The sequence below is a fragment of the Rana temporaria genome, chromosome 9 (assembly GCF_905171775.1).
Source record: "Rana temporaria chromosome 9, aRanTem1.1, whole genome shotgun sequence".
NCBI classification, from domain to species: Eukaryota; Metazoa; Chordata; class Amphibia; order Anura; family Ranidae; genus Rana; species Rana temporaria.
Genome location: NC_053497.1, coordinates 112,310,967 through 112,323,197, shown reverse-complemented (window position 1 = coordinate 112,323,197; position 12,231 = coordinate 112,310,967). Strand labels below are relative to the sequence as shown.

At 39.6% G+C, this 12,231-nt stretch overlaps 1 protein-coding gene across 3 annotated transcripts in view; it reads left to right on the top strand.

Moving 5' to 3' along the window:
- Positions 1 to 12,231, top strand: part of SNAPC4 (small nuclear RNA activating complex polypeptide 4) — a 109,215-nt gene that overhangs the window by 6,381 nt on the left and 90,603 nt on the right. For all 3 annotated transcript variants that reach the window (XM_040324149.1, XM_040324147.1, XM_040324148.1), the window contains exons 4-5: positions 5,819 to 5,950; positions 8,711 to 8,836. In XM_040324149.1, coding sequence (XP_040180083.1) covers positions 5,819 to 5,950; positions 8,711 to 8,836 — 258 coding nt within the window. The remainder of the gene's footprint in view (positions 1 to 5,818; positions 5,951 to 8,710; positions 8,837 to 12,231) is intronic.

The following is a 12,231-nucleotide window of genomic DNA, read 5'->3' as shown; positions in this document are numbered from 1 at the left end:
TGAGCATCTGCGGGGCATCCTCAAATGGAAGGTGGAGGAGCGCAAGGTCTCTAACATCCACCAGCTCTGTGATGCCATCATGGAGGAATGGAAAAGGACTCCAGTGGCAACCTCTGGTGAACTCCATGCCCAAGAAGGTTAAAGAAAATAATGGTGGCCACACAAAATATTGACACTTTGGGTCCAATTTGGACATTTTCACTTAGGGATGTACTCACTTTTGTTGCCAGCAGTTTAGACAATGGCTGTGCATTGAGTTATGTAGATGGGACAACAAATGTACACTGTTATACAAGCTGTACACTCACTACTAGCAAAGTGTCATTTCTTCAGTGTTGTCGTATGAAAAAAATATAATAAAATATTTACAAAAATGTGAGGTGTGTACTCACTTTTTTGAGGTAGTGTGTGTATGTGTATTCTATAGGCGTTATCACACCTAAATAGGAAAATATGTGTGGCGCTGAATTAACATTGCTCTGCCTAATATTGTGTTTAACCACTTCAACACCGGGCCTATTCTGGCACTTCTCTCCCTCATTTAAAAATCATATTTTTTTATGCTAGAAAATTAGTCAGAACCCCCCAAACATAATATATATATAATATATATATGTTTAGCAGACACCCTAGGGGAAAAATGGCAGTCATTGCAACTTTTTATCTCGCACGTTATTTGCGCAATCATTTTTCAAACGCCTTTTTCATGAATTAAAAAATAACAAAACCGTAAAGTTAGCCCAATTTTTTTGTATAATGTGAAAGATGATGTTGCACTGAGTAGATGCCTAACATGTTATGCTTTAAAATTGGCACGCGCCAAACTTCGGTACTTAAAAATCTCCATTGGCAACGCTTTAAATATTTTTACAGGTTTTTATTTTTGAGTTAGAGGAGGTCTAGTGCTAGAATTGTTGCATACGCTCTAACTCACATGGCGATACCTCACGTGGGGTTTGAACGGCGTTTACATATGTGGGCTGTTCTTGCATGCGTGTTTGCTTCTGAGCTACCGGGGTCAGGGGCGTTTTACATATTATTATTATTATTATTATTATTATTATTATTTTTTTTTACTTCTTTTTTTTTTTTATCACTTTTATTCCTATTACAAAGAATGGAATATATTGTGACAGGTCATCTTTATGGAGAATTGTGTGGTCAATAGGACCCCACATCTCTCCTCTAGGCTGGAAAGCATGAGATTGTGAAAAAAAAGTCACAATCTCATGCTGACAGCCGCGATTGTGGCTTTGTTTACTTCGGTCATAGAGATGACGGAAATCTCTATCGTCGTAAACCGGCACTGGCCGATTAGTTCTCCGGTCCCTCGATGGCACGGGAGAGCCCGGAGAAGCACCGGATGGCGGCAGGAGTGGGGGGACGTCCCCTTACGCCACCTATAAGATATATATTCTTATCGTATTCTTATCGTTCACAGAATTGCCGGCAGAAAACAGTGATATCTGAATGATGCCTGTAGCTGCAGGCATCATTCAGATATCGCAGGAAAAAAAGTTGAGGACGTCGTATGATGTCCTCGGTGTAGAAGTGGTTAAGGCCTGGTTCACACCTATGTAGGTTGCAGTTTGCATATTCTAGGTGCATTTTGCGTTTTAATATACAGTACACACCAAAAGTTTGGACACACCTTCTCATTCAAAGAGTTTTCTTTATTTTCATGACTATGAAAATTGTAGATTCACACTGAAGGCATCAAAACTATGAATTAACACATGTGGAATTATACATAACAAAAAAGTGTGTTCTTCAAAGTAGCCACCTTTTGCTTTGATTACTGCTTTGCACACTCTTGGCATTCTCTTGATGAGCTTCAAGAGGTAGTGACCTGGCGCAGCACCCCATCACTCTCTTTCTTGGTCAAATAGCCCTTACACAGCCTGGAGGTGTGTTTGGGGTCATTGTCCTGTTGAAAAATAAATGATGGTCCAACTAAATGCAAACCGGATGGAATAGCATGCCGCTGCAAGATGCTGTGGTAGCTATGCTGGTTCAGTATGCCTTCAATTTTGAATAAATCCCCAACAGTGTCACCAGCAAAGCACCCCCACACCATCACACCTCCTCCTCCATGCTTCACGGTGGGAACCAGACATGTAGAGTCCATCCGTTCACCTTTTCTGCGTCGCACAAAGACACGGGGGTTGGAACCAAAGATCTCAAGTTTGGACTCATCAGACCAAAGCACAGATTTCCACTGGTCTAATGTCCATTCCTTGTGTTCTTTAGCCCAAACAAGTCTCTTCTGCTTGTTGTCTTTCTTTAGCAGTGGTTTCCTAGCAGATATTCTACCATGAAGGCCTGATTCACACAGTCTCCTCTTAACAGTTCTAGAGATGTGTCTGCTGCAAAAGGTGGCTACTTTGAAGAACCTAAAATATGAAATATATTTTCAGTTGTTTCACACTTTTTTGTTATGTATAATTCCACATGTGTTACTTCATAGTTTTGATGCCTTCAGTGTGAATCTACAATTTTCATAGTCATGAAAATAAAGAAAACTCTTTGAATGAGAAGGTGTGTCCAAACTTTTGGTCTGCACTGTATATGTATGTATATAATATAAAAAAGTTTAAAGATTACACCAACAAAGCCTATGAAAAGGGGGGGGGGACACAAAAACAAAACACAAAAACAAAACACAATTATAACCTATCAACACAAGGTATTTGGCAACCAAGGCCTACGAAGACTTCAACGTAGCTGGAAGATGCAAAGCAGATTGTCCCTCAGTGCATAAAACCCGGCAAGAGAAATATTTAGAAGCAAGACAACACTTTCTTTGGAGGCATTGCCGATTACTTAACAGTATCCCTGGACTCTGTTTATATATCCCACACCTTGGAGAATTTTTGCGGGCATCCACTAGGTTCATAAGTAAATTTGTACAATGTGATTGTTTTATCAACAATAGACTTCCAATAAACTAATGTAGGTGCCTGGGGAGATTTCCATTTAAGGAGTATGGACTTGTGTGCATAAAACAATATGCCCTGGAGGTAGTTAGCAAATGAACTAGACCTAAGATGCATACGTCTATTGACAGTGGCACTGCTACAGTAGTGACCTTGCAGATACAATGAAAAACCGTTGACCAGAATAGCTATATGCATTTTGTGTTTTTTCAATACACTTTTTTGATCCATTGAAGTCTATGGAACCAAAAGCCAGTAAACAGTCCCCGGTCCATAAAATGCACAGATGTGAACGTGACCCATAGGAAACCATGGTAAATGGACTGTAGTGTGTTTCTGCAAAACTGAAAATGCACTAAAAAATGCATAGGTGTGAACCAGGCCTGACTGCCCAGTAGACAATTAGTGGCTTATAGGTGGCATCTGGAAGTTTTTTTTTTTTCTTATTGGATTACTGGATGGGAATCACAGGATAAATATACCTCCTGCATTTGTAGCACTCTTTGATATATTCAGTTATCATGAGGTTACTAAAGATATATTTATGTATAAATGTTGTTATAATTTTAACCCCTCTAAGATATTTATTGCTGGTTTTTGTCCCGGTGACCATTCAGAATTGTATAGTTGTCGTCAGAACAGAAGCTGAGGAGAAATCGTGACACCTGTTCCAGTGACAACTGTCTTACAAGGGAGTTACCCTCTCTTTTGAGAGATTTCACTCACTTCCTGTTGAATATTTGCCTTCATAATTGACTGTGCTTTGATAAAGCCTCATTAGTTTGAGGCAGGGGGTCAGAGGTTACATAGAATCTGGCTATTGCTGCTTGTGTCAAGTCGCTGACCTCAGACATTGTCTCAAAGTGTGTATAAGATCAGCAAATGGCAGAGCCCCATACTTATTGACATGTCCACATCATTCTTTAATTTGACACTGTTATGCACTCTTAGGAGCTGGGGGTGGTGTGTAGTTGACTGGGCAACAGCTGTCAGAGTTCAAGTGACATTCTCACTGTGTCTGTCAAACAGAGAAGACTCGGATAAAATGAGTATTGCTTAATTTAGGGGAAAATGTGAATCTTTATAAATCTTGATTAGTTATAATTTAAGCTTAATTGTTTGCATTTTACAAAGGTCCATATTATTTGGAGACTGTATGTTTACATCAGCTAGAAACAACTTAGTGCTCTGCTTGAAATATGAGAAGCAGGTGGTGGCGCCAACCTTAAGTGTAGATTAAATATCAAAAAATAATGAATGTTGTATGGGTGGTATAATAAAGCCAAAACAAAAACAAAAAACAACAAATTAGTTGCGTGGTGATCCAAATAACAAACTGTTCAAAAAACTATTCAAGAAACAAAAAACTCAAAAAGTGTTCAAGTGCTGAAAAATCATTCCATCTCTGCTTCATGCAAAATTGAGTGAATCAATAAATATAAATATAAATATAAATATAAAAATAAAAATAAAAATATAGTGCAGTGTGCTTTCAACAAACAGTTTCCATACTGTCAGTAAAAGAGTCTTTATGCAAAAAATCATGCAAAAATAAATAAATAAATAAAATATTAAAAGTGCTGTGTGCTTCTTCCACGTGAGAGCAACGTAGGTATAAATCTTCTGTGCAAAAAAACCGTGCTCGCTCCCTATGGTCCCGCACTCACCAGATACTTGAACCCCTACAGGGGTAACAGGCGTTCACAGTATAAATACTGACAGATCCCTGGATCTTCCCAGAATCTAAAATTCCACCGCTCAGAAGAGGAGGAGACAAATGGATTGCCCAATAGTGTGATATCGTTTTTAAAAAAGGAACAATTTTTATTCACATTATACAGGGTACTCACAATTTGGTAGAAAGGTTAATACACATAACATAAAAACGTGCTGTAGCTTAGAGTAGCGTCTGCTCTACCGGTTTCGTCGATCTGACGTCATCTGGCGCTCCAGATGACGTCAGATCGACGAAACCGGTAGAGCAGACGCTACTCTAAGCTACAGCACGTTTTTATGTTATGTGTATTAACCTTTCTACCAAATTGTGAGTACCCTGTATAATGTGAATAAAAATTGTTCCTTTTTTAAAAACGATATCACACTATTGGGCAATCCATTTGTCTCCTCCTCTTCTGAGCGGTGGAATTTTAGATTCTGGGAAGATCCAGGGATCTGTCAGTATTTATACTGTGAACGCCTGTTACCCCTGTAGGGGTTCAAGTATCTGGTGAGTGCGGGACCATAGGGAGCGAGCACGGTTTTTTTGCACAGAAGATTTATACCTACGTTGCTCTCACGTGGAAGAAGCACACAGCACTTTTAATATTTTATTTATTTATTTATTTTTGCATGATTTTTTGCATAAAGACTCTTTTACTGACAGTATGGAAACTGTTTGTTGAAAGCACACTGCACTATATTTTTATTTTTATTTTTATTTTTATATTTATATTTATATTTATATTTATTGATTCACTCAATTTTGCATGAAGCAGAGATGGAATGATTTTTCAGCACTTGAACACTTTTTGAGTTTTTTGTTTCTTGAATAGTTTTTTGAACAGTTTGTTATTTGGATCACCACGCAACTAATTTGTTGTTTTTTGTTTTTGTTTTGGCTTTATTATACCACCCATACAACATTCATTATTTTTTGATATTTAATCTACACTTAAGGTTGGCGCCACCACCTGCTTCTCATATTTCACACTTTTTCTCCATTCTGTGGGGATTTTTCTGCAGGGGCAGCCCCTCACACTTATTATATTATATACCTTATTTTCAAATATTCTGTAGCGCAGATTCACATTTTTCCTTTTTAGTGCTCTGCTTGCCCATTCTATCTGCCTCTGATTCTATGACATTTTTCCTCCTTCTGTTAGGATGATGTCGCCTGGGAAGATGGTGGGAGCTCGGCAGAGATGTGCCTGCAGATGAACCTTGTGTACCAAGCCGTAATAGAGGAGAAACTGCAAGAACTGGAAGTGCTGATCGCACAGAATAAGGAGCAGCAGGTATTGTGGGGGTTATTGGTGGCAACAGAGGGATTCGTTTATGTATAATTCTAGAAATACTTTCAAACGCCAAAACAGATTGGCTCGCACCAAGACTGCAGTGTGTCTCCCAAGTTTACACTTTGTATTCAAGTGCTGGCAGAAATAGAGCACATTTCACTCCAGAATTTAATATAGCATGCAGATACTGCCGCACACTGTATTCAGCTACAATGTAAGGTGAATGAAAAACTGGCTTTAGCTTAGATCCCAGTCCATCAGTCATGCCCTCTGTTTCATCCACATTGGGCCTAATCATACCTCTACCGTTAAGCCCAATGTGGGTGAAACCTATCACGGGGCATGACAGGCTGGGTTTTGTTTTGAAGCCAGTCTTTCATTCACATTACATTAGAGTTGAATACAGTGGGTGGCGGTATCTGCATGCTGTAGAAATACTTATTTTACTGATTTGTAGCAATGCATTTTTATAAAGCAGAGTACGCTAAACCATTCACATCAGTCTTTGCACATGAAGGAGCATACAGCCTAATAGCCGCCTATAGGTACAAAGACAAACATTAGGGCCAGTTTGTTCAGACATGTATTAAAGTATAAATATGCTTTTGGATTGTGGGAAGAAACCAAAACAGAATCAGGAAGAACTTGCGTATTCCAAGCAATATCCTTGCTAGTCTTGGACCTGTGGCACTGTAAGGCAATAGTGCTGCTCTGATGTTCAGTATGTAGCATGGCCACATCATCCAATTATCATTTAGGAAAATTAACAATTTTCCATTCACTGTAACAGTGAGCTATAAGCCAGTGCACAGGGAACTATTTGAGTGGAAGCATGAGGTTTTGTGACCGGAGCCTTTTAAAGCGGTAGTAAACTGCCGGAAAAAAACCCCACAAGACACTAGCAAACTTGCAGTAGAACGAAGCTTCCGCAGCTGACCCCGGTCATTGCCGAGGGGGCCGATATGTTCTCTCAGCGTCTCTTCTGGGTTCGTGGGCTCTGCCGCTGTGACTTTCTGGATCCGTCATAACGTTACTCCCACGCATGCGCGCATGAGTCCTTCGTTCCAACACGAGCCGCAGGACCTTCAGCGCACATGCGCAGCTGGTGTAAGCGGCTGCATGAAAGGTGTGTATATCTCCTAAACCGTGCAGGTTCAGGAGATATTCATTTTACCTACAGCTAAGCCTTATTATAGGCTTGGCTGTAGGTAAAAAAATGACCAAGCGGACAATACAGCTGCTTTAAGGAATCTGGTACAAACTGCTGTCCGGCAGATCTAAAGAAGGGCGCAAGGTCAAAATGAATTTCCTCTTTATCTACCTGTTGCCCAACCTTATGTAATGGGTCTCCAGTCTAGGACAGTCTTCTAAAGCCTGTCCTCAGTCTCCAAAAACTCCTATAGCCTGTTCAGTCTCTGACCATCTCTTGTAGCATATCTGCAGTCTCTGACCATCTCCTGTAGCATGTCTGCAGTCTGACTATATCCTGCTGTGTACCCGCTGTCCCTGACACTAAATATTCACTGAATGGTATGGGCAGCCCTTTGGTGACATCAGAGGCCACACTTGAGGGCCCCCCATATCAAAAAAATTGTCCACCACTGGTCTATCGTCAATCTATAAGTGCTCTACACTTTTTTTTTTTTTTTTTTATTTATTTTTTAAACTTCATTTTTTATTAAAGGTTTTTCAGACATTACAGCAAGTCTTCATATTGTATATAAAAAGTGACTAAAGCGCTAATACAATTTGTCAAAAATAAACCCACATGCATAAGACCCCTTTTCACACTGAGGAGTTTTTCAGGCGGCGCAGCGCTAAAAATAGCGCTGCTATACCGCCTGAAAAACTCCTGCACAGCAACCTCAATGTGAAAGCCGGAGGGCTTTCACACTGAGGCGATGCGCTGGCAGGAGAGAAAAAAATCTCCTGCCAGCAGCATCTTTGTGGCGGTGAGAGGAGCGGTATGTATACCGCTCCTTCCCATTTAAAACAATGGGAAATCGCAGCAATACCACCCGCAATGCGCCTCTGCAGAGGCACATTGCGGGCGGTATTAACACTTTATCATCCGTTAGTGGGGGTTAATACCGCACCGCTATCGGCCGAATCCCGCGGCAAATCTGATTGTATAGCGCTGCTATTTTTAGCGGCGCTATACCGCCACCGCGGCTCCCACCCCAGTGTGAAAGGGGCCTAAGTGCCAATAGATAAAGAAAGATGATCAAATGACAAAAGCTTCAACTAAAATAATTGCATTACAATCACTGTAACAAATATAGTAAAAATTGTATAGTTGTGCTATATTACAATTCTTTTTCTGCAGATTAAACATGTTTTTTTTTTTTCTGTTAAAAAAAAAATATATATATATTTTTTTAACATGAAATCTTTTGTATTTTCAAATAATATCCAGATTATCATTATATCGCTATTAAGAAAACAAACAAACAAATGCTCTACACTTTTAGCGTGCTACCAACCACTAGAAAAAAGTCTCTATATTTCTTTGAAGAAAAGTCTAGGAAGTGTTTGCTGTTCTTAATAAGCTGTGTCTCACTGTCTGCCCAGATTGGACATATTTCTCACCACCTGCTGTCAGTAAGGCTTTTATTATTCGCCATAAGACTTCTGCCTGTCCATGTTCTTTTATGCAACGTTGAAGCAAGCATCGTTCCATTGTATAAAGTATTTTTGTTAACATTTTTTGATAAAACTTTTGCAAATTAGCAGATCTGAAAATCAATCTTATCATTTCAGGAGGAGCTAATGTGGGAACTCGCTGGTCGAAAGACTCAAAGGGCTGGAACCAATAAACTCTACCCATTAAATCTGGCTTTGGGCCATTTCATGAAACCATACTTTAAGGATAAAGTCAGTGGATTGGTAGGTGTTTTTATAAGGATTTCCCACCTACCTACTTGCGTTACCTGGGATATTGCTGCCTATATCAGAATGTGAGATGTAATTGCATTTTGCATCTCTTAAAAGGGGTTGTTAACCAACAGTTTGCAATTCACACTATCCTCTGTTAATGCAATCTGTAAAAAAAAAAAAAATTATACATAGAGAACAAAATAAGCAGCCAACACGTCACTAGCCAAACAGTGTGGCGCTAAGTGAGCATGTTTTGGAGTCCATCATGGATATCTGACAGTCCTCATTCAACTTTGGGTAGAACCTTTCTTACCGTTTTTCCAGTGGTGGGAGTTCCTGTTTGAGGTCATTCCCTCAAGAGTGCCCGTTTCACCCACGTGCTATACGGTGGGTGAAACGGGTCCATCGAATCTGGTAAGCGTGAACACTTTACCATTTTTAAAAGAACAAAAACATACAGCGCACAAGGGTTAAGTGAATGTCACTTTATAGTCTGTAATGTGTGGAAAAACATATATGCATGAAAAATTTAAAAGTTGAAAAAATTGAAGTAGCCACAAATAGCACACAGGAAAATAGCACATTAACATTTTTTAAAAATGTTTTAATTTTTTTTAAAAAAAAAACTAATAACAATAGTCCGCATAACATAAGCAGCAGTTCACGTGGAGATGGTAGAGTGAAAACACATACACTTCGGGGGAGATGTTAGGAATGAATCCAGGTAGTGTGCATACACTTGTATGCAGAGGTAAAACAATACCTCAATAAAAGCAGCCGCTTCTACGTCTCAATTCAGGGAGATGGAATCCGTTGGTGGGATGATGACAGCCACACTGGGAGCAGATGTAGAAGTTATATCCATGCAGAGATGGATACTGCCGTTTAAAGACCACTAGCTCAGGGGCTGATGGAAAGGAAACCTTCCTCGCAAACAGAAATCTCCAGCAGCAGGGGAAGTCCTGGAGGGGAGCCACCAAGCCGGTTCAGTGACGCAGCCGCGTCACACGGGAGCGAGGAAAGGGGGATGGTAGCCTGATAGAGTCACACAGAGAGCAGGAGGTGTCCGGACACCTTCGATCCAGCGTCAGGTGACTCAAGGCACCAATCAGTGTGGGCAGAAAACGAGCAGTAGAGATGCTGGCGCTAGTGTCACTGAGAGGATTTCCCGAGTGTCGGCACTACAAATCAGCTGCAGTGTGCTTGCTGCAAACATATAGGGGCATCAAAGATTGTACTGGTGAGCCGTGACTGACATGTTTCGCGTGCCAGGACGCTTTATCAAAGTCACGGACAGGCTCCACCATCTAGTTAATAAAGGGGAAGGAATAATCCCATTGGACAATAGCACGGGGAGGGGGAGGGGGAGGATTCATAGTCTTAACCCTACCATCACCACCACTTTAATGAAAACGTTTAAAAACATATAATAGAGTATATATAATATGTATAACACGACATATATGTATATAATAATCTCTCTCATGGAAGAACATATGTACATACATAGAAGATAGTCTGACATACCTTCAATACAAAAATAATAATAATTAATAATAAAGGGAAAATAAATGAAAAAAAAAAAAAACTGGAAAAGAAAATGAAAAAGAATGATAATAATGATGACGGTGAATAAAACTAAAATAATAATGATAAAACACTATACATACATACATTCACTCCATATATACCGCCTATACCACAAAAATCAAAAAATAATAAATAAATAATTAATAAATAAATAAATAAATAAAATAAATAAATCAAGTAAAATAAAAATAAAAATATAAATAATAATAAAAATAAAAATATATTAAGTAAAAATAAAAATAAAAATAATAATAAAAAGAAATATAAAAAGAAAAAATAAATAAAAGGAAAAAATAGTGTGTGTACCCAGTGTACTAGGTTAATTAGTGATGCTGAGAATTTCCAACTCCTCGTTAAGGCCACCGGGCGACAAAGTGCCCAGCCGAAAGATCCAGAAAGTTTCCCTCTTGCATAGGAGGGAAAATCTTTCGTTCTCAGTCAAAGAACCCAACGGGATGGACTCAATAGCAAAAACCTCCAAACACTTAAAATCTTTATTGTGGACATGCAAAAAATGTCTAGGGACACTATGCTTATCACAGCCCTTTTTGATCAGGCGTCTGTGTTCTCCGATACGTATGCGTAGGGTACGGATCGTACGTCCAACGTATAATAAATTGCATGGACAGCGTAGTATGTAAACGATATATTCCGTAGAGCAAGTAAGGAATTGGCTGATCGGGAACACACAATCTTTGGTTTTAATAGTATCAGGACCACCTTTTGGAATGGACTGACAAGTAAGGCAACCCCTTTTGCCGCATCTAAAAATGCCGGTTTTATTGTTAAAATAAGCCCGAATATCTAATGGGCGGGTGGGGTTGATCTTGGGTACTTCACTGGGTGCAATGATGTTCCGGATGGTCCGGGACCTTCTAAAGGTAATCTCAGGTTTAGATGGAAGAATGGGAGACAAATATTGGTCAAGATGAAGAATATTGAAGTGTTTATTGATAATATTTATTATATTTTTATGTTTAGTGTTAAATGTCGAAATGAACCTTACATTATTCTCAACTTTATCCTTACTGACCTTATTAATTTTATTGATGGTGATACTAGCATTAAAAGCATCTTCTAATAATTCTGGAGGGTACCCCTTCTCTCTAAATTTAGTCTTCATAATAAGGCCCTGGGTCATGTAGTCCTCAGTTTCTAGCCCCAGCATCTCTACTGCTCGTTTTCTGCCCACACTGATTGGTGCTTTGAGTCACCTGACGCTGGATCGAAGGTGTCCGGACACCTCCTGCTCTCTGTGTGACTCTATCAGGCTACCATCCCCCTTTCCTCGCTCCCGTGTGACGCGGCTGCGTCACTGAACCGGCTTGGTGGCTCCCCTCCAGGACTTCCCCTGCTGCTGGAGATTTCTGTTTGCGAGGAAGGTTTCCTTTCCATCAGCCCCTGAGCTAGTGGTCTTTAAATGGCAGTATCCATCTCTGCATGGATATAACTTCTACATCTGCTCCCAGTGTGGCTGTCATCATCCCACCAACGGATTCCATCTCCCTGCATTGAGACGTAGAAGCGGCTGCTTTTATTGAGGTATTGTTTTACCTCTGCATACAAGTGTATGCACACTACCTGGATTCATTCCTAACATCTCCCCCGAAGTGTATGTGTTTTCACTCTACCATCTCCACGTGAACTGCTGCTTATGTTATGCGGACTATTGTTATTAGTTTTTTTAAAAAAAAATTAAAAAATTTTAATGTGCTATTTTCCTGTGTGCTATTTGTGGCTACTTCAATTTTTTAAATTTTTTTTCAACTTTTCAATTTTTCATGCATATATGTTTTTCCACACATTACAAACTA